The 21,204-nt window shown below is 47.6% G+C and overlaps 1 protein-coding gene across 2 annotated transcripts in view; it reads left to right on the forward strand.

Annotated features, from left to right (window-relative positions):
* EMB2771 (E3 ubiquitin ligase) overlaps nucleotides 1-21,204 on the forward strand; it is a 305,147-nt gene that overhangs the window by 53,972 nt on the left and 229,971 nt on the right. For both annotated transcript variants that reach the window (XM_087395130.1, XM_087395131.1), the window contains exon 10: nucleotides 13,338-13,834. In XM_087395130.1, the coding sequence (XP_087251256.1) occupies nucleotides 13,338-13,834 (497 nt within the window). The remainder of the gene's footprint in view (nucleotides 1-13,337; nucleotides 13,835-21,204) is intronic.

Raw genomic sequence — 21,204 nt, forward strand, 5'->3', positions numbered from 1 at the left:
CTCCCTGCTGCTCTCCCCGCTCACTGCTGCTCCCCTGCTCCCTGCTGCTCCTCCTGCTCCCCTCCTCGCTGCCCCCTCCCTTCCCTCCTGCTGCTGCTCCTCTCCCCGCTCCCTGCTGCCTCTCTCCCCGCTCCCTGCTGCTCCTCCTGCTCCCTCCTCGCTGCCCCCTCCCTTCCCTCCTCGCTGCCCCCTCCTACCTGCCCTCTTCCCCGCACTGCCCCTTCCCCCGCGCTGCAGCCTCCCCCCCCTGCGCTGCAGCCTCATCCCCCCCCCCCCCCCCGTGCCTGCTGCTGCCCTGCGCTGCAGGCTGCTGCTCCCCCCCCGCACCTGCTGCTGCTCTCCCCCCGCTGCAGCCTGCTGCTCCCCGCCCGCTCCTGCTGCTGCTTTCCCCCCGCTGCAGCCTGCTGCTGCTTCTCCTCCCCTCTCCTTCCCCTCTCCTCTACTCCTCTTCTCCCCCTCTCCTCCACTCCTCCTCTCCCCTATCCTCCCCTCCTCTTCCCTCCTCCCTCCTTCTTCACCCTCTCCTTCATCTGGATTACCCCTATTCTCCTATAGGGGTCTCCTGGGATTCAGGAAAGCGGATGGAGTTTTTATTTTTTGTGTTTGAATCGGCCAACACACCTCGATTGACGAATGGGTTCCCATTCAGTCAATCCGTCTCCGCTCACACCGGCCGCGAGAACTGTCACTTTTTCAAAAGACGAGCTACAGCAGTTGCAAAAGGATTTCGAACATGAGTGTTCCACGACTCTCTTCGCACGCATTCATGGCTCACACCCCTCCAGGTCACAAGCTAGAGATTGGATGCTGTCGGCGCTTCCTTAGGACCTCGCCCCCCACCTCAAGGATGTTCGTTTGTTGGGACGGGGTTTCTTTCAGGTGTGCCTAGATTCCCCGGACGTCACGAGAGACCTGCTACAGGCCGGGTTTCTACTTCTAGGCTACAGGAGGATCTTTTTGTTTCCTTTCCAACTGGGATTTGACCCAGTTGAAGAGGACAAGCAGGGAGTTTCTATTTTCATCAGGTTCCCTGGTCTTCCCTCAGTTTATCACTGGATTCTTTTAGTTATTGGCGAGAGGTTTGGTGTGGTGGCAGAGATTCCCCCTCTCCCTGGCGAGCCCTCTTCGGCTGTTGAGGCGGTCAGGATGGACGGGGTTCCTAGGGTTAGGGTCATTGTCCAGGACCCCAATATCTCAGATGACCACATCATGCTACAGCGACCCGATGGGTCTTTTTTCCGCCAGAGATTTGAGGTTGCAGGTCGGCAGGGGCACTTCGCCAGAGATTGCCCAAAGAAGAAAAAGAGGCCCACAAAGCAACCAGCTCGTACTAGCTTACGACAGAGAGCTGGAGCAGGACATACCGCTCCACAGACACGGCCTCAGACACAGGCTCCCCCCTCTCCTAGGGCTACTCGAGTCCCTTCGGCACCCCGCGCCACCTCTGGCCCACGGTGGGCTCCGGTCGCGGCTAGGCCCTCTACTCTAGTTCACTCCTCCACCTCTTCGGAGGCTACTCCCTTGGAGCCTCAGGAGGAGACTACTGTTCAGGAGCCTTGTTCGACTTCACCCTTGGATCAGGCTGTACCTTCCTCAGCAGCGCAGGTTGTTGGCACCTCGTTTGTATCACTTTTTTATCAGGATCTAGTACAAGTGCCTCCCTCTTTGGAGAGAGGGAAGGGGGTTTTACATTCTCTTCCTGCTTCGGTAGGAATCCTTCGTACCCCCTTCCCAGGACTGGCTCAACGGAACTCTTTTTCTGCTTTGGAGGACCTCTCTAGCCTCCTTGATGATGATTTTGTACCCTCTACTTTTGGAGAGCCAGTTATCGGCTTCCCTGTTGAGAGATCCTTCTCTCTCTCACGTGTGGACTTTCCTCCCCTCAGACCTCGTGTGTATGGCAGGAGGTCTGCTCCGGTAGAGGCTTCTATTTTTGCCACCAGGTCGGGTAAGGTATTCCAACCCACTTCCTCCCGCCGATGAGGATAGCCAGTTGGAATATACAGAGATTGGGCGGCATCCCTCATCGCCGTTGCAGACAGCTGATCAGGAATAAGCTCCATCCAGGTGTTTCAAGTAGTTTCCTAGACATTCTTTTTCTTCAGGAACACAAACTGGATATCAGAGATTGCTCCAAGTCAGGTAAGTTGCTCTCAGTACCAGCAGTATCGGGCCCCAGATCGTGCCAATTCCATAGAAGATGCAAGTGCTAACCATGGCAACCGAGCTCTGCCTGCTGCTGAGTCTCCAAACTCCCTAACCCTATGCAAATACATGACCGACTGAAACGCTGCATCCAATGCAAGGGGAGTAGCTCCAAACTCTGCTAGCATGATCTCGTGCGGAACTGTAGCCTTGGCCCTAATGAGCCGAGAGAACATGATGATCTGTAACCTCTCTACTCGTCTCCAATCTGCAGCGTCGAGGTCTCCTGCCCAGAAAGGATGCCCAGAAAGGAGCTGCATACATTGCAGCTGGTCTCACCAATGTATCAAAAAGCAAGGATTTCGTATCGGGATGCTGAAAGTGGGACTGAAAACACTGACGCTCAAGATGAGCCAACGAAGCATACCCTTTACTAATCCTATCTCGTGCTGCATATGTCATGGTGAAAACCGGTCCCCTGAAAACTGCCCCCAAATAAGTGTACCCTCTAACAAGCTCAATGGGCTGTCCGTCATATGTGAAGCAAAACTCATCCGTGCTGTAAATACGATCAGAGGTGTTGAAAACCATAACCTTGGTCTTGCCAAGGTTTACGGTCAACCCCCTGTCCTGGCAAAACCTGTGGAGTGCCTCAATATGTGCCTGGAGGCCTTGAGCAGTAGAGGAAATGAGAACCACATCGTCCGCATACAGGAGGATAGGAATGGAGGATCCTGAGAGAGTAGTGCCCACACCGCCTGTCATCTGTATAAACATCTCTAGCTCATCAATATATAATCCAAAGAGAGTAGGAGAGAGAGAGAGAGAGAGAGAGAGAGAGAGAGAGATGATATGATATGATTGTATTAACGTCCTCATAAGACCCTTCAGAATCTATGGGATAGTGATCACTATCAACAAGTAGTGATTGTTTACATCCATTGAAAGAATATAGCATAAATAAAAGCATAAATGTGTTATGCAGTGAGTACTTGTTGTGCTAGCTTGTGTGCTAGACCTTGCGATATTCTAAAATTTCCTTTATGTAGTTGCCTAGCTCTTTGGCTGGCCACTCCAGTAGGGATTTCAGGTTGCTTCTATTGCCCCTGTAACATTCTCTGATTTGTGCATATGCTCGACATGTTAGGAGTACATGCTGCTCATTTTCTACTTCTCCTGCGGGACAGATTTTACATACTCTTTCCTCTCTTGGTACCCTGGGTCTTGCCCATCTTCCCGTCTCCACCTCGAGATCATGTGAGCTGGTTCTGATTTTGCAGATTAAATGTCTTTTAAATATTCGAGGTATTTTTGCATTCCATAGTTGTCCATCGGATTGATTTCCTGCTTATAAAACTGCTTTTTTGCCCCCGGTTCTTGCCATAGCTTCTGTAGCATTCTCTGCGTCACTAACTCCCTGATTTCACATGCATCTTCGGGAATATCAGCAGCGGTTATACCCCATAATTCCATCCATTTCAGCCCCTCTTTGTGCCATCCAGTGATTCGCGTAGCTTCCATTGCTTTGTGTGGTATCCTATTGGCGTCTGTCTTTCCAACTTTGTTGAGGTATGCCATGAATTGGCACAATGCCTCTCCTTCGAGAGGTATCATACCTGTCTCAGCCAACAAGATGGGGTATGGTGTTTGTGCCTTTACCCCTAACTCCCCTATGAGAAATCGTTTATGCAAAGTCTCTATTCGGTTCCAGTAGGCCCTAGAGAGCCCAGGTGCCTAGGCTGGACACCCGTAAAGGACCACTGTTTGTACGAACATGGTATACAAAAACTTTCTCATTTCCCAGCTCCATAAGTGTGCCTTTCTGCACTTGTTTTGAAAGCTATAAAGCTTTCGAATCTCCCAAGATTCTTCTTTCCACACATGCATTCCACTTGTAAGTGTCTGCAAATTCCAGCCCCAAATATTTGGAGAGAGAGAGAGAGAGAGAGAAAGAAAGAAAGTTTATTAAAGTCTTCGGAAGACCGATGAGTCTATGAGACTGTGGAAATCTTGATACAAGCGCGTTGTGAGGGTGGAGCTACTAAACGAGCATCCACACCAATGCAGAATGCAAAAAAATGCAGAATGGTAGTACTAAGTACTGAGTACAACATAGTCATGTCGGTGGTTGACTACATATCAGTCACATCATCATCATCATCATCATCAAGACATCAGGAGTGGATGAGGCACTGGACGCATGAAGTCAGCGATAGAGTGTTGTTGACCACTCAAGGGTGCAGTCCTGTGCTGGTCATAGCTCTACGCGTAACAAGGGCTATAGTAACCCTTGTCGGTCGCGCTCTGACGTGAAACATGGAGGGAATATCCCAAAGTGTAATCTGCACGTCCGTCCTTTGTCTGAGCTGTCTAGTCACTGGCTTTGGGCCCCGATCATGTCAAGGTTTCGTCTCGGGTGAGTCCAGGTGATATGGCTGAAAGAACTCTGTGATAGAGCTCTGAGAGGGGTCTGCCAAGGAAGAGGTCTGCTTCTGTCTCTGTGATTGAAGTGTCCTCTCGCGGTGCTAGACTACCTCATAAATGAAGCTTGCTAAGCATCTTTGATCTAGATAGGAGAGGAATTGGGACAAAACCCCATAGCTATCTCTAAAGAGGCAGTAGAAATGCCCTCGGATCTCATAGTAAACGGGACACCTGAAGATGAAGTGCTCCTTCGTCTCAACCTCTTGCATGTCCCATAATGTGTATAAGCGCCTCTCCCTCGGTAGGCACTGTGCTTTGTCGCTCTCGATATGAAGTCTATGTGAAGAGATCCGGAACTGCCGAGTAGAGATCCTCAGTAAGTGGGGTAAGTGGATCTGCCATGTATGTATCCTGGTGGGTCAATGAAACCCTCCTCTGTGATATGTAAACAATGATCTCTATAGAAGCTAAGCTTCACTGGGAGTCTGCTCGGTCCCAACTAGGTCCGGTTTCTTGCCCAAAATCAATTTAGTAGAAGTGCATGATATGTACAGCTCTACATCTTAGAAGTACATGCTGCTTATTTTCTGCCTCCCCTTTTGCAGGTCCTTTCTTCTCTTGGGATCCTAGGTCTTGCCCACGAACCATTTTCCACCTCAAGATCATGTGGACTAGTTCTGATTTTTTTTTTCAATAAAAAGACTTCTATCAAGTACGAAAGAAACCTGCAAGCATAAGCTCAGAAGTGGAAATACATCATGTGAATCATGAGAGATAAAGACTCCTAAAAAAGAACTATAAAAAAGCGACGGTGGAGGCTGAAAATGCCACCTCATCCCTGCAAAAAGCTGTGAGAAGAAGGGAGAACCTGAGATGAAGATAGTCCTCCTAGCAGGGGCTGCTCGAGAGGCTGCTCGAGATGAACCCTGCATGGTACCCCAAATGGCCATTAGAGTATGAATAGTATCCGTTCAAATACTGGCCAAAGTGTGATTAGGGTGAACCTAAGATCCATCCATAGCCTCCGTGCTTCTGGCTCTCCAAATGTGCCATGCTGAAATGCTAGCCAATATCTCGTAGGATGAATCCATAGAAGCATGCACAACTTTGAAAGGTGAGGCAGGAACGATATCCAGAGAGCATGACTCGACTATGTGTTGTTGGATCGAGAAAGCCCATGAAGAGTCATGCCTCTTGTAGAACACTTGAGGCTTCGTAAGAATAACCCAAGCAACTGAGCCCCAAGTGATGAAGAAAGGAGGGGTTACAGAAGTACTGAAAATATTGGCAACCCCCTTCCAAACTATCCCAACTTGTCTGCATTCCCATAAGCAGTGTTGGATGGACTCCTGACATGCAATCACCGATCGGTGTTTTTTTCACTGAGCGGTGTTTTACTACACCGTGCGGTATATTCAGCTAGATACCGACCGGTGTTGTGATACACCGAGCGGTATTTAGCCGGTCAACTGGTGTATGTCGACCGGTTATTAAAAACACATTTTTTGCATTTTGAACGTCCACAAGCGTTTTAAATGATTTATCTATTCCTGAGGGATTTTTAAAGTCTCTTCTAGAAAACCAGATGCAAGTCTGAAGAAATCTGAAAATTCTCCCAATGAGTGGATCTGGAAGGTCTTCAACCTTTGCAGCTGAGATGGGAATCTCTTGATATTATTAACAGTGTAACAAAAGAAGGGGAGGCTCTTCTCTCGGTGCTCCTCATCAATCCACTCCCACTCCCACTCCCACTCCCACTCCCACTCCCACTCCTTGGGGTCCCATTGTAAGAACTTTATGGGGACACCTCCATAGAGCCACAATCTCCATGAACCCAAGGGCAATAAGAAGCGGGTCAAGATCAAGGTACCACTGTGAGTCAGAACCATACTCCATAAAACCTAAGATCCTCACAGGCTGAAAAGGATACTCCAGCAAAATGTCATATGTGGATTTGGATAGCTTGCCTCCTGAGTGGACATCAAAGACAAGGACATCCTGACCTGCACGTCGAACGGCAATAACTTGCAGTGGTATGCCCACTCTCAAAAAAGCCCCCCATTCAAGGAGAGCAAGTCATTGGCATATCATCTGTCTCCAACCACTCCATTGGTATGGCTGCATCAATCTGCTCAATCCTCCCTGCACTCCCCCTGAAGTGACTCATTAAATCCCCTATCTGGAGAACTCTATGATGTCCTCATGTATTGTCTCATATGGGTTGTGTCCCTCTGTAGTGACCTCATGTGCATACGATGATGTATCTAGGGGGAAGTAGCACACTGCAATGAAGATCAGTCGTGTAGCTGTTGGCTGGATTTGTACCCACGTGTCGAGCGTGCTTCTCTCTCCGTACCACAGAAATGAGTGGTCACATGTTTGATCTGAAAAGGACAGCCACACCCCCCGACCCACATACCCCACTGTCTCTCCTCATCTCCTTCCTATGGGCTGACTCCCAAGTGTACCCTGTCACTGTGGGCAATCCTCTCTTTGGGCTCTCATGCGTTTTGGTGTAGAAAATCATGTGTATGTTTCTGAGAAACCTCCCGGCTCAGACCAGAGGGTGCCATTTCAATTTATACTGCCATTTTCAACCGAGACACCGTCATGTGCTGTCCCCCTCCTTTTTGGCCTTTCTGCTCTCTCATATGATCACTTTGCCATCTTGGTACACAGCCCATTTTCCTTTTGGTCTTGCTTCCATTACACGTACCATCCCCTCCCGTCCGTGTTCTTGTTGCAAGAGAGTGAAATCATCATCCAAGGAAGTCCTGGTGCCCTTCAGTGCTGTCCTCATGCTCATGAGGGTGGACCTATCTGCTGCTGTCCGGAGCCTCATAATTAGTGGCCTGGTTGGTGTGTCCTCTTTGCCCACTCGCCAGGCTGTCTCACATGTCAAGCTAACTCCCATCTTAGTGAAGAATCATCTGCCAAAGGGGTATCACCTACTGTTAGCCCTCTAACTAGGACATTCAGGGCCTTGCTGCCCGTTCTCTTGTCTTCCTCTCAGGCATCAGAAATGAACTCCTTCTTGGGGACTGTTGTGCCCTATCTTTCCATTCTAGCATTTTTGCTTTTTCCTTAATGATTTGCTGCGTGAATTCAATATGTTTACCTTGCAAAGTGGCCTGTAAGGTTACCATCTCTAGCTGTTGCATTTGTTCTTTAATGAGGTTGAGCTCCTCATTTAGGGGGTGCAGAAACTCCCCATCCTCATGTGTATCTGCCCTCAGTTTCTCATTCTCCTGTTTGAGGTTAGTGATTTGGGCTTCCAATGCCTCAATCTGGGAAGCAAAAAGACTGGTTATATCCATCTACGGGTACTACAAAGTCGTGAATTTGAGATGCGAAAGCAAGGAAGCCCATCGGGTAGTCCAATGTGCTTGTCCCCCCTTCATGTGGGAAACAAGTGAGTCCACTGGATGATGGCCATCTCTAAAGGCTGTTGTATATGATCAGATCATATACTGCTCCCATAGCAAGTAGGTGCCGCCCATATCCTGTCACGTGTGGAGCATCTGTTGAGTGTCTCACTATCCCAAGCTCAGCTGCATCTAACTCTGGTACTATGAGGGAATCGGATGCAAAGTCAAGTAGTCCCACCTGGTTGTCACCTGTGCGTGCATTGAAGTCACCAAGGAGGAGGGTGTCACCCTGTCTAGAGAACTCTGTGATATCATCATGCATACTCTCATACGGGCTGTTCCCTTCTGTGTCAACCTCACGTGCATAGGATGATGTATCCGGAGGAAAGTAGCACATCGCAATGAAGATTGGTCGTGCCTCTGGTATCTGAACTCTAATCCACATGTGGCGTGCATGTTTCTCTTTCCTAACCATTGAAAGGAGTGGCCTGGGAGCTGATTGGAAGAGGACAGCCACACCCCCAGAGCCTCGTACTCCAATATCCCTCGTCAGGCTCCTAGGGGTAGAATCCCATGTGTATCCTATCACAGTGGGCAGCCCTCTCTCTAGGCTCCCTTGTGTCTTGGTATAGAAAACTATGTCCCTATCAGTGTATGTCTATAGGAAACCTGGGTCGGACCAGAGGGTGCCATTGCAGTTCCAAACCGCCTTTTTCAAGCCCCCTTGTGCCCTCTTCCCCTGGGTTTGACACCGTTATAAGCTGTCTATTCTCCTTCTTCTCTTCCTTCCCTTTCTCCCCTGTATGCTCTCTCTCTGATAATCACTTTTCCATTTCTATTCTCCTCTTCCAATTCCAGCTCCATACAAGCAAACCATTCTCGTACACAATTCTTTCCACGCAGCGCCAACCGCTTATGGTAGCACAATTCCGAATGAGGAACATGCCAATCTCTTCGTATATTGCAGGTACCATCAACAGATTCAGCCACGAAGCCACCATAGACTCTGCAAATGTCAAGGCCATCATCCGTCTAGCAAATGACCATCGAGTCGTCCCCTACAAAAACTAAGGATAGACTAGGTCCTACAAAGAACCTTGCCTTAGAGGATCTCTTAGAATCTTCACCTTCACAAGGAAGTCATGCTCCTTCCCCCATCATCATGGTGAACAGCTAGTTCTCGAGCGTAATGAGGCAGCCCATTTAATTGCATCTCTTGATGCTATAACTTGAACCATTCCCTCTCTCTGATGTTCCTTTTTGCAGCAGTGTGAGGTCATCATCCAAGTATATTCTGGTCTCTTTCAAGGTTGCCCTCATACTCATGAGAGTAGACCTGTCCACAGTTGTTCGGAGTTTCATTAGAAGGGGTAGGGGCCTCAACTTTACCAACCCTCCGTGCTGTCTCGCATGTGAGATTGACTCCCATTTTGGTGAATAAAATCCTTGCAGCTGACATGGGGGTGTGTCCAATTGTTAAGCCTCTGACTAAGACATTTAATGCCTTGTGTGGGTCATTGTGAAGACTGGCTTTGCAAAGACTGCTCCTAGATAGGTGTATGACTGTACAATCTCCAGTGGCTTCCCTCGATAAGTGAAGCTGTATCGATGAAGTACTGCCCGCGAGGTGTTGAAAATCATAACCTTGGTTTTGCCAAGGTTGACTATTAGGTCTCTCTCTACAAAACACCTCTAGGGCCTCTAGGTGTCTCTATAAGCTTGCTGCTGAGGAGGATAGATGGGACTATGTCATTTGCATACAACAGCATTTGTATCATCAAATCGGCCAACACCTCCCTCCTAGGCAGTCAATGAAATTCGTGATCTCATCAATATAGAGCCCAAATAGTGTCTGTGAGAGGGGGCATCCTTGCTTCATTCCTATTATGCTCTCGACCCAATCCGACAGGCCTCTAGGGACACTTACTCTCCCTCTGAATAACTCCCATATACTCGTTCCCCCTCCAAGTCATGACTCTGAGATCTGCATCCCCTTGTTTGATCATGCGAGATCAAGACCTTCCGAAAGTGTACAAAACAAGCATAGACTTTCTGGGATCTCGATCTTTCGTCCTTGATGACTACGCGTAGGGTGAAGATATGATCGAGAATGGAATGTTGTCTCCATAAACCAGCCTGTCTATTGCCCGCTGCTCGTGTGTTCCTGTGTAGAAGTTGATCTCTCTCTCTAGTACCGACTCATAAATCTTGGCCAATGTATGGCCAATCATGAGAGCAAGGTAGTCCTCAGTATCCATGGGATCCCCTTCTTTGTGTATTGGCACGATGTTGGTGGTACTCCAAGCAGGGGGAAGCCGTGGCATACAACATGATTGAACATCTGTGCTTGGATCGCGGCCAAGACCTCCTATCCATGTGCAAAGTGCTTAGTCTATAGCCCCTCATGGTCTTGCGCTCTCCGGTTGTGAAGCCAGCGTATTGCAGCTCAGACATTCTGTGCGGTGAACAAAATGTGGTGGGTCTGGGAAGGGCGGACATATGAGGTGGTGCTTGGATTGGGACGTCATAGAGGCTTGTCGTATAGGTGTGCCACACATCTGGTTCTGTAATGGGAATAGGTGGTTGTCATATAGACAGGACTCCTCATGCAAAGGTGGGGTCAGCTCCTCAAAAAGATTGAATCACCTCATCCATCCTATGTGAGAGGAATGCCTGCCTCTTACGTCATGTTAGACGTCGTGAGATCCGCTGTGCCTCAAGCCTCGTCAAATGTTCCAAAGTCTGCTCCCGTATGAGGTGAGACCTCGTCTCTCTGCAATCATCGTCAAACCATGGGTTTTGTGGCATCTTTTCAGTTGAAGGACGTATTGCAGATTAGGTCGTGGGGAATGATGTGGTCCAAAGGGAGTCGATAGCTCCCGAGATAAGTGGCTCATGTATACTGCATCAAGAGCATGATCAATGTGTACCTGGACTTGAGTGGGGGTAGGGGGATCACCCCCTGTGTTTGGCACCCCCTGTGTTTGGTAGTGCAGTCGAGATGCTAAATGACAGGTATGAGTGGTTGGTGCCAAGGGAGGGAGGACTATGAAGTCATGTGCCCGTGTCACAAAAGTCGGGAGCCCTATAGGTAGTCCACAATGCTACTGCGCCCTTTGTGTGGGAAGCAGGTAAGCCCTCAGGACAATTAAAAGAGTAACTTATACAAGCCATTGTGGGCTGAGGCAAAGGGCTTGCTAGGGGCCTTGCTAAGTGCTATACTAAGCTAAGAAGCACAAAGCTCAAACTCAAAATTGAAAGCTAGTACTCCAAATATGAAACCAAATTCCGTGGTGGCTCTTTGGTGAGCTGCAAAGATATCTCGTATTTGTGTCTGTCGAGTCGTCTCTCGGTTTGGCGGGGGCGTGGTCTCCGTGATCTCTGTGTCCAATGAGCCGGTCAAGGGTGACAACCCGGCTTTGACGTTCTCCTTTGAGAAGAGCTAGAATAGGTTGGACCTCCATCATCCGTGCTCTACTTAGTCTTTGCGTTGTGTGGTCTCTGCGTCTCTGGCTCCGCCGCTCCGCCTTGTCTCTTCCCACTGATCCACGCTGCTCTCATTTTGGCTAGCTCCTCCTCCTCCATCCCACCATGTCCTGGGGCTGACTCAAATGTGTAGAACTCTGTGACATGTCGCTGTGCTCGGTCTATCCTAGTCTCCTGCGGCGCTATCACCTCTTGCTGCTATGTGATCGGGTCTCTCTGTGCTGTCACATAGAGGCCAACACAGACTTGGTCATGGAAGGGGATCAGCCGAGAGAGTGGTCCAAAGCCAGGCCCCTCTTGAAAGAGGAAGTGGTGTCGACCTCGGATTTCATAATAGACTAGGTAGGTACAAAGGAAACGTTTCTCTGTCTCCACCTCATACAACGTGCTTAGGTGTGCCTGCAGCTCTCCCGCCTCGTTTCTTAGCTAATGGGACGACTCGCATATTCCCAAGGGTAATCCTTAATGCACGTGAAACTCCACTGTCCTCTAGGTGATTGGGTTCGATGATCACTCCTACCTCGGGCACTTTCAAGAAGTGGTCGTGATTGAATTGGGTCTTGGTTGGGAACTCCTGGTTCCCCCCCGATTCCATTACGTATAGAGCTGGAATAGATCCAACTGTATGATACGGTTGATCTCATCTCATGGGATCAAGGGGGACGGTGCATCGGTGTACTGAAGGGGGTGAGGGAGGGAAGTCGGTCCATCTGAATACCTTGACTGGCGAACCATGTGTATACTTGTGCATACCGTGCCGTGCTACCCCCTCTATGTACTAGCCTTTTGGACGACTGTAGCGCCAACCTCGGTATCTCCAACTGGGTCAAAGCCCAAACCCTATGAAGAAATGTCACTGTTTGGAGGATAGCATCAATCTGAAGCGGTGTCAAGGCAAACTTTGCCTGTACTATGTGATGAGGAAGTGAAGACTTAGTTCGAATGATCTGTGATCCCATAATTACCATTGCTCAAATCTCCTCTAGTTAGTTGTTGAGAGATCACTCCCCCAGAAGAGTGCTGCATACATGACTGCCGGCCTGACTAGTGTATCAAATAGCCATTCTTTTGTTGGGTCCTAGAAGTGTGACTGAAAGCACTGTTGCTCAAAGCTAGAGCTTCTTTACCTCATTTATGCTTAGCTCCCTCCGATGCAACTCTTATGGCAACTAAGTGATCTATTGTTGAGTGTTTGGCTGCAACCCAGCCTGGGATGGTGCCCTGACCCCTTGTGCCTTGCCCATTTACTGAATTTTTACTCAAGGATAGTGCCATACAACTTGGCCATTAGGCTGCTCGCCGTGTGATTGTACCATAATTTTTTGCCATTTTGCTGTTCCCCCCCCCCCTTGTTGATTGGTACAATCCTATTAAGCTGCCATTCTGAAGGAAATCCTTCCTGTAAAGCCATATTCATAATCCTGGTGGAGAGAGTGAGCGAGAGTACTACATCCCAAAAAGACCTTTGACACTGGAAAAGTAGAAGATAATGCAAGAAGTGGAGTACCTATGGCATCTCCTTTTCCCTATAACGAATATTATTTTAATTCTATCACAACTAGCAGCAATGGCCTAGGCTGGAAAACATGTCTATATGCATCGCTTATAGAGCTTGAACTCTTGCGTTAGCCCATTTTCTTTGCCTTTGGATTGTCAAAATTTTCGTTACCAACTTGTGTGAGGTTGCATTACAAGCCACCTTGTTGGTTGGACTTGGATAGTTTTGAAGGCAAGACAGTACCTATCAATCTCCCTTGCTGATATGCGATTCTACCAAAATTCAGGGCAGGGTCTGGGAGAGTTGAATTGGTAAGAGCCTTATTGTGATTTTCTCTCAGTGATGGAATGTGCTTTTAAAATAAAAGACATTTTACTGTATAGTGTGTTAAATTATCTTTCCTGTCAATGTTGCAGATATATCGATGTGCTGTTTGCCCTCCACCAGCTTCTGCTCTCACGATCTCTTGTATCAATGCTATGGATGAAGGTCTACAACATCCTTTCTATAATCAGTTCCTGGTTTCACTATGGGAGCACAAATACTCATGGTCTAATGATTTGTTCAGATTAAACTTAGGAGCAGGTGGGAGCCCTGATTTAGAATGGGCTTCCTTTGCTGATATTCTGGTGCAGTGGTGTAACAAAGGGTGTCCAGCTAAGGGTCACAAAGATGTTCGTTCTGGTTCTGCTTGGGATTTTCTATTGAATAGCACCATGCACAGAAAGAATAAATATATACACAGTGGCCTGTCTTTAGCAGCTCTTCCAGAGAAGTCCAATACCTTTTTCCAAGGCAATTATGTTGAGGGTGTTAATCAGAATTCCCCAGAATGCCTGGCACTATTAAAGGATGTTTTAGTCATTCTCCATACAGTATATGAAGATCGAAAACTCGACTCTTTGCGCTGGAGGTAAGCTGTCTGGAACTTTCCAGTAGGCCCTCTTTCTTACTGGTTGGTGTTTTATGTGACAGGGTCATTCTAGCGTGATACCATCGCCTACATATTAAGATTAAAGAGAGAGGATTTGTTCCAATGAATTGTGTGTGATGCCAACACTCATGTGGTTTGGACACATGTGAGAAAAATAGATAAATCTGGGATTTTGGTTGTGTCCTATATTTTTGAGACCATAACTTCTTGAACTGGGCAATATGTAAGAGGTGTATTAAGCTTTTGAAACTAGGAGGGCAGCTCGTGTTTGTATGTGATGATAACATAATTGTTTCTTTGTTTTGTTTAGTTTTTGTTTTTCAACGAAAGGACTTCTAATGAGTATGAAAGAAACCCCAAAGGGATTGCTCTCTATTTTTTCATTTGACAGCACTTGGGATGTTGTGGCACTATAGACAACCCTCTTGGCTTTTTTGTCATATTTTAGAGGCCAGGGATGGAGCTCTTACTCTCACACCTCTCGTATAATCCGTTTTGAATATTATAAATTACCACATTTGCCAAAAAAAAAAAGGAAACCCCAAGAGAAAAGCTCAAGGCTGAAATACATCATGCAAGGCATGAGAATAAAACACCCTAAATGGGAAAAAATCGTGCTTCTTAGACAGCTAGAAAAGCACCAAGGTTGATATGAAAGTGCCCCTATAGTGGACGTCAAGAAAGATGGGGAGCCACTCCACTGCATGAGGAACTTTGTCCTTCTGGTAGAAGCCGGTCGGCAAGATCTCTTTGTGGCGACCCAACTGGCCACCAAAGTGTGTACCATAGCCTCTGTGCATGTGGATCTCCAAATATGAAATGCGAAAATGCTCGCCAGAATCTCCCCACCGAGTATCCATTGTAGCATGTGCAGGTTCGTAAGGCAAGCCAAGAGGATCATCCAGAGAGCATGACTTAACTAAGTGACGTCGAACTAAAAGAGCCCAAGAAGAGTCATGCCTTTTGTAAAAGACTTGAGGCCCTGAAAGAGAGAGCAAAGCTGTTACAAGGGCATGAGTTGTCAAGCTTGCATGTGGGTAGGACCTTGGAAAAATAATGGGCAAGGGCATGGGTTGCTAGGTGTGTAAGGCCCCCTAGGAATTAATGTCTTGGGGGTGAATTGGTTGAACGGTCCAAAGAGGGGGCAAGGGCTCTAAGGATCTACGGTTGGATCATTGGTTTGGTCCCAAAAAGTGCCGCACTAGAGGAGGGGGCATGGGGACAAATGAAATGTAGATGCCACATGGCACTTACTAAAATGGCTAAGGCTATGTGCATGGCTAAGGGGCTGCTGGAAGTAGTTGGTAAAAACATAGCGTGGGCGTCGACGACGCACGGACAAAATTCAGAGAGAGCTAGAGGGGCGACAAGTTTCCGTACAGAATCGGAGCCAAGAGCAAAAGCTGCATGCGGGGGTTTTCCAGGGGGTTGTGAGTCAAGTTGAAGAGTAGTCATACGTATGGGTTGTACGGACTGCAGGCTGTGTACGGAGTGTATGGATTCCAAGGCTATGTACGGACTGCTAGTGAACAAGCTGTTGTACAGCACGATAAGCTGTTCTACGGGCATGGTAAGTTGCTGTATGGGCAAGGTATGCTGATGTACGGGTAGGATAATGCACCATTGAGAATGGGTTGCACAAGCTCGCGTATGAGCTTAGTTGGATGCCGCCAGATTGATTGGGACAAGCTGGTTGCTTCCTCTTGATCCTGCTTCTTTGTTGTGAGCTGTCTTGGAGAGACTTTGTAGGCAGGGTGGCTTATAGTGGATGCTTCCAGTTCGATTGCAAGTTCTCGAGATTGCAGGCTGATCTTTTATGCTTTCATCCATTGCTTGGACATATTAGTAGCCCAGTGGAGACCTGAGGCAGGCAGGGGAGTTGTGTGACCCCAGCTAATAACAATTTCCAAGTTTCATGCAAGCATTTGGAAGTGTTTTATGCCTATTGCTTTGTTAGGTGAGAGCAGAGCCCAACAAGATTATTGCTTGAGGAATTGATGCCTTCTAGAAGTGAGATATGCAGAGAATGCAAGGGAAGTTAAACCTGTTGTGTATCCCTAGAACATGAAGCCGAGTGTGTTTTAGTGTGTTCTCTTAGGAGTTCTAGTAGAGTCTTATGTGTGAGTGCCACGTGTCATATTGGGAGATATCCCATATACACTTTGGTATTCTAGTGTGTGCCTATCCTAAATATGATTGTACTTGTGTGTCACGTGAACACACATCAAGGAGTCTACACCAAGCTATCAATGTGAGTCTTTCCATTTTGGTCTATTTCTCATTTCCATTTCTTTTCACTTTCATTATGTTGCCATTTGAGTATTATCTTCTCTCTCCCTAGCCTACTCTCTCTCTCTCGAGGACTATATATTGATGAGCCAGAGATGTTCGTACAGATGACAGGCGGTGTGGGCTCTACTCTCTCAGGATCCTCCATTCCTATCCTCCTGTATGCGGACGATGTGGTTCTCATTTCCTCTACTACTCAGGGCCTCCAGGCACATATTGAGGCACTCCACAGGTTTTGCCAGGACAGGGGATTGACCGTAAACCTTGGCAAGACCAAGGTTATGGTTTTCAACACCTCTGATCGTATCTACAGCACGGATGAGTTTTGCTTCACTTATGACGGACAGCCCATTGAGCTTGTTAGAGAGTACACTTATTTGGGGGCAGTTTTCAGGGGACCGATCTTTACCATGACATATGCAGCACGAGATAGGATTAGTAAAGGGTATGCTTCGTTGGCTCATCTTGAGCGTCAGTGTTTTCAGTCCCACTTTCAGCATCCCGATACGAAATCCCTGCTATTTGACACATTGGTGAGACCAGCTGCGATGTATGCAGCTCCTTTCTGGGCAGGAGACCTTGGCGCTGCAGATTGGAGACGAGTAGAGAGGTTACAGATCATCATGTTCTCTCGGCTCATTAGGGCCAAGGCTACAGTTCCGCACGAGATCATGCTAGCAGAGTTTGGAGCTACTCCCCTTACATTGGATGCAGCGTTTCAGTCGGTCATGTATTTGCACAGGGTTAGGGAGTTTGGAGACTCAGCAACAGGCAGAGCTCGGTTGCCATGGTTAGCACTTGCATCTTCTATGGAGTTGGCACGATCTGGGCCCGATACTGCTGGTACTTCAGACTCACTAGGTGGCTCACATCTCTTGGACTAGACATGGATAGACTGCCTCCCTTCTGATACAGCATAGATGCCCCTCATCTCGAGTTGACTCGCCACGAGCTTAGTCAGGTCACGAGAGCAGACTTGTTGCAGCTTCATACGTACCGCACTTGGATTTATCCCACGCAGCTTCCGACGAAGATGGCCACATATCGTGACCACTTCCTTCGGATCTCAGAGGATGGATTTGTCATTCCACCAGGCTACACAGGTATCCACATGTCCCACTCACTGAGGATTGCCCTTGGCCAGCTTAGAGTCTCTTCGCATCAGCTCGAGATAGAGGCTGGTAGGATGCGACGCATGGAGGATGGACGGCGTCCAGGCCGAGAGACCAGGATCTGCCCTTGTTGCACCATGGGAGAGGTGGAGTCAGAGGAGCACTTCATTTGCAGATGCCCGCTATATTATGAGATCAGAGGGAGATTCCACTGTCTCTTCACGGATGGCTTTGGACCTCTCTCACAAGTGATGGATTATGAGGATCAGCATTGCCTAGCTCTTTATGTCAGGGAGGCCACTATGCTTCGACGACACTACCTCAGAGACCATCAGCACAGAACGGAGCGTGATAGAGCCCAGCCCGATAGAGCTCAGACACACGCTATACCAGATGACAGGTATCAGGAGGAGCACGAGGAGGTCAGAGCTCACACAGGACACATGCCTCCACCCTGTGGATGTACATATGAGATGGTTTGTAGACGCCGCAGGATCTTGTTACATAGGGGACGTACTCGCCGCTTCATCTCCAGACGATCCAGGATGATGGCAGCTTTTCGGAGGAGACTTACTCATGGAGATCTCGCCCTACCAGCCGCTCACCTCACTTTTGCTCAGATTTGTACTCTCATAGCAGGAGGCAGAGTCGATGGACAGGATTTCCAGTATTATTTTGGTTCTCAGACTCCGTGATACATGGACTTGTATCTTTGCATTGACATATTGTACTCATCCCCCCATTTTGCACCCAGGGGCGGTTTCCTTGCATCTAGCTTACTTTGTATTTAGGCTCGGATTTGACATTATGTACTTTCACTTGCATTGTATTGCGTAGCACTTAGATGATATTCGACGATGCCTCTTCTTTGTGGCACGTTGATTTTGTGCTATCTTGTACGCAGAGTTCTTGATGTCCCATGGGCCCATTTTGGCCTTTAGTGGACAATAATACACTTTCTTTCTTTCTTTCTTTCTCTCTCTCTCTCTCTTCACCATGTTCCTTCATGTGGTATTGGAGCCATCCTTCCTCCTCCCTTTCTTTCGTCCTCCATCCTTCCTTCTCCTAGCCCTTTCCCTCTTGCTCCTTGCTCTTCCAAGGCATTGAGGTGAGGGAGGCCAAGAAAGAGGAGCAAGGGTCATACACATCCAGGGGAAACCATTGGGGCTCAGAAGCAGCCCTATGGTTCCATGCCATGTAACGGACATCCTTCAGTAATGTCGAATGTACAGAGTGTCTCCATTGCAGAAATCCATTTATGGTCCTGGAGTTGATTTGCATGGTCAAGGGAATAATTTTCAGAATCCAAATCAGGGACAACAAGCCTTTCACCCAACCCTTAATGCAACCAGGATATTCTGGTGGTGGTTTAGTGTTCCAAGCCATTGCTGGGCAAGTTGTGGAATATCTTGGAATGTCTGGAAACTATCCAGTGGGTTTTCCGCCTGGTATGCAGGGTATGCAAGGGAAGATGCATAGCATAATGTATGGGGATATTGGCATGCAGCCAGGGAAGCAAGGAGGAATGCATGGTAATTTGGGAGCTCCTGCAGGTATGTTTGGAGTGCAAGGGACTGGGGTCGGTATGGCAAACCCACCTATAAGTGGTGATGTTGGTCAGGATGGTGCTGATGCTGATCAGAGTGGTGGCAATGCTGGACAAGGCTTAGGTAATGCTATGCATCCTCCATTTTTACAGCCACTTGTGGATGACAATTTGACACCCAAAGGGAAAGCAAAAGACTTCAAGGAAGGTGGGGCAGTAGTGAAGTTTGAGAACTTCAATAGGGCTCAAGATAGGCTGAAAGGATTAACGTATGTTCAACAGTTTGATGCAGCCTTCTCAGGAGGAAACTTCACTGAATCTTCAAAGATGCGTAAGGCAACCACCTTTCTGAAAGGGAATGCCCTTTAGTGGTGGACAAATTTGTTGCTCCAGAATAGAGCACTGACGAGCTGGGTTCAGTTTAACAGTTATTCTCAGCTACCTAGATGACCACCACATTTGAGATGGATGTTATGATAACATGGCGTAAGTTGGATGCAGCCAATTGCCATGACTTGGAGGAGAACAATAAAAAGTTTTGGGAAGCTTTATTGACGGTTAGCTCTTATTGGCATGTGCTCAGAGTAGATTGAGAAATACTGTTGTGGGTTTTTTAAAGAGATCAGAGATTAATGCACGAAGACAAGGGTCACCAATATGTCCCAATTGATTTTAATATGCAACTACTGCTAATGTGTCGTTGCTTGGGAAAACAAGTGGTACAAGAGCAGCAAATCTGACACCTTCAAGAGAGCAGGAAAGCCATCGAGTGTTTCAAAAGCTCCATTTAATAAGGGGAAAAAGTGTGATAGACCAGGCTCTAATTGGCTGTCATGTGAGGAGAGGAAAGCTTTGATGGATGCCAATGAGTGCTTTCAATACAAGGAAGGGGGGCATATGGCACAGGAATGCCCAAAACGCAAATTGAAAGGCAAGGCTGATGAAAGGGATGAGCAGAACGGCAACAAGCGTAAGCCCAATGCTGGATTAATACTTGACGTGATTGACGCGCAACCAGATGGGGATGCTTCTGAGTTATCTAGCGTGTGGGGCAAAGTGAGAGATCAAACGGCATTGATATTCTTTGATCCAAGGGCTCGTGTAAATTTTATTTCCCCTAAGTTGGCAGGCAAACTTGGGATCCTCTTGTTCTTTGGATGTGATACCACACCTTCCTTTTGCAGCTGTACATGCCTCTGTGGATACCTCTTGGGAGATTCTAGTGAGCATAGCAGCCTGGCATATCTGGAGAGCCAGATGCACAGAGGCATTGGAGGGAAGTCAGGTTCATCCCTCGTACACATTGGCTAGTATCTAGACAGACACCATACATACTTGGTCGTATGGACGAGGATGCAGGGAGACTCTCGTGCAGCCTCATCTAGGAGGGCTTCTTTCTTCAGGGAATGGAAGGATTCTCCTTTCTTCTCTGAGACTCCTACAGGGTTGAGGTGGCACTTTCAGCCTCAGCCTTGGTTGTCTTCCACCCCATTTTGAGGGGGTTTATTTATCCTCATGATTTCATGATGTATTCCGTTTTGAGCTTGCTCTCGCGGGTTTTTTTCTCTTACTTAATAGAAGTCTCTTTCTTGGGGGAAAAAAAAACTTGGGATTTTCACAGAAGAGATGGGGTCTATGAGTGAGACAGGCTTGGCTTCTCCACCAGTCACTCCTATCATCAAGAAGCTTCGTTTGCACCTATAGAGCTTTGTGGACAGCGAGGAATTTAATATTATGCTATTAGAGGGCTGTGATGTTCTGCTGGCGCCGCCATGGTGTCATAGGGTGCATGCTATGCTGGACACTTTTAATTAAAAAATTACCCTGATGCATTGAGGGAAGACCCATGTAATGGATGCCAAACTTAAGGGCAAGTCAGTCCCTATTGTATCTGCCTCTGCAATCTCTTCAGTCATATTTCTGCGTACTTAGTTTTTGTAAAGGATATTGAGTTTGACGATTCGCATATGGTTTTATCTAAGCTGGATAAAGAGTAGACAGGTTTCCTAAATTAGTTTGGGGATTGTTTTTCTGACTCTTTGCTAGGGGATGCGTGAGGATCATGGCATAGATGTAACACCAGGTAGCAGCCCACCAAACAAGCCAACCATACATGGTGAGTTCAGCTCAATAGGAAGAGATCATGAGCCAAGTAAAGGATTTATTAGAAAGAGGGCTGATTTAGCCCAGTTCATCTCCTTACCGCTCACTGGTTCTGACAGTTCATGGGGTATGTGCATAGATTATTGCACCTTGAAGAAGATTACATTTAAGAATCAAGAATTGATGATATCTTGGATGGGTTGGAGGGATCGATTGTTTTAGCCGCATAGATTTGAAGAGTGGGTATCAATAGACATGCATTCAATCGGAGGATGTGTCCAAGACAACTTTCAGAACCT

The sequence above is a fragment of the Dipteris shenzhenensis genome, chromosome 24 (assembly GCF_047967505.1).
Source record: "Dipteris shenzhenensis isolate YYH24624 ecotype China chromosome 24, Dip_SZ_1.0, whole genome shotgun sequence".
NCBI classification, from domain to species: domain Eukaryota; kingdom Viridiplantae; phylum Streptophyta; class Polypodiopsida; order Gleicheniales; family Dipteridaceae; genus Dipteris; species Dipteris shenzhenensis.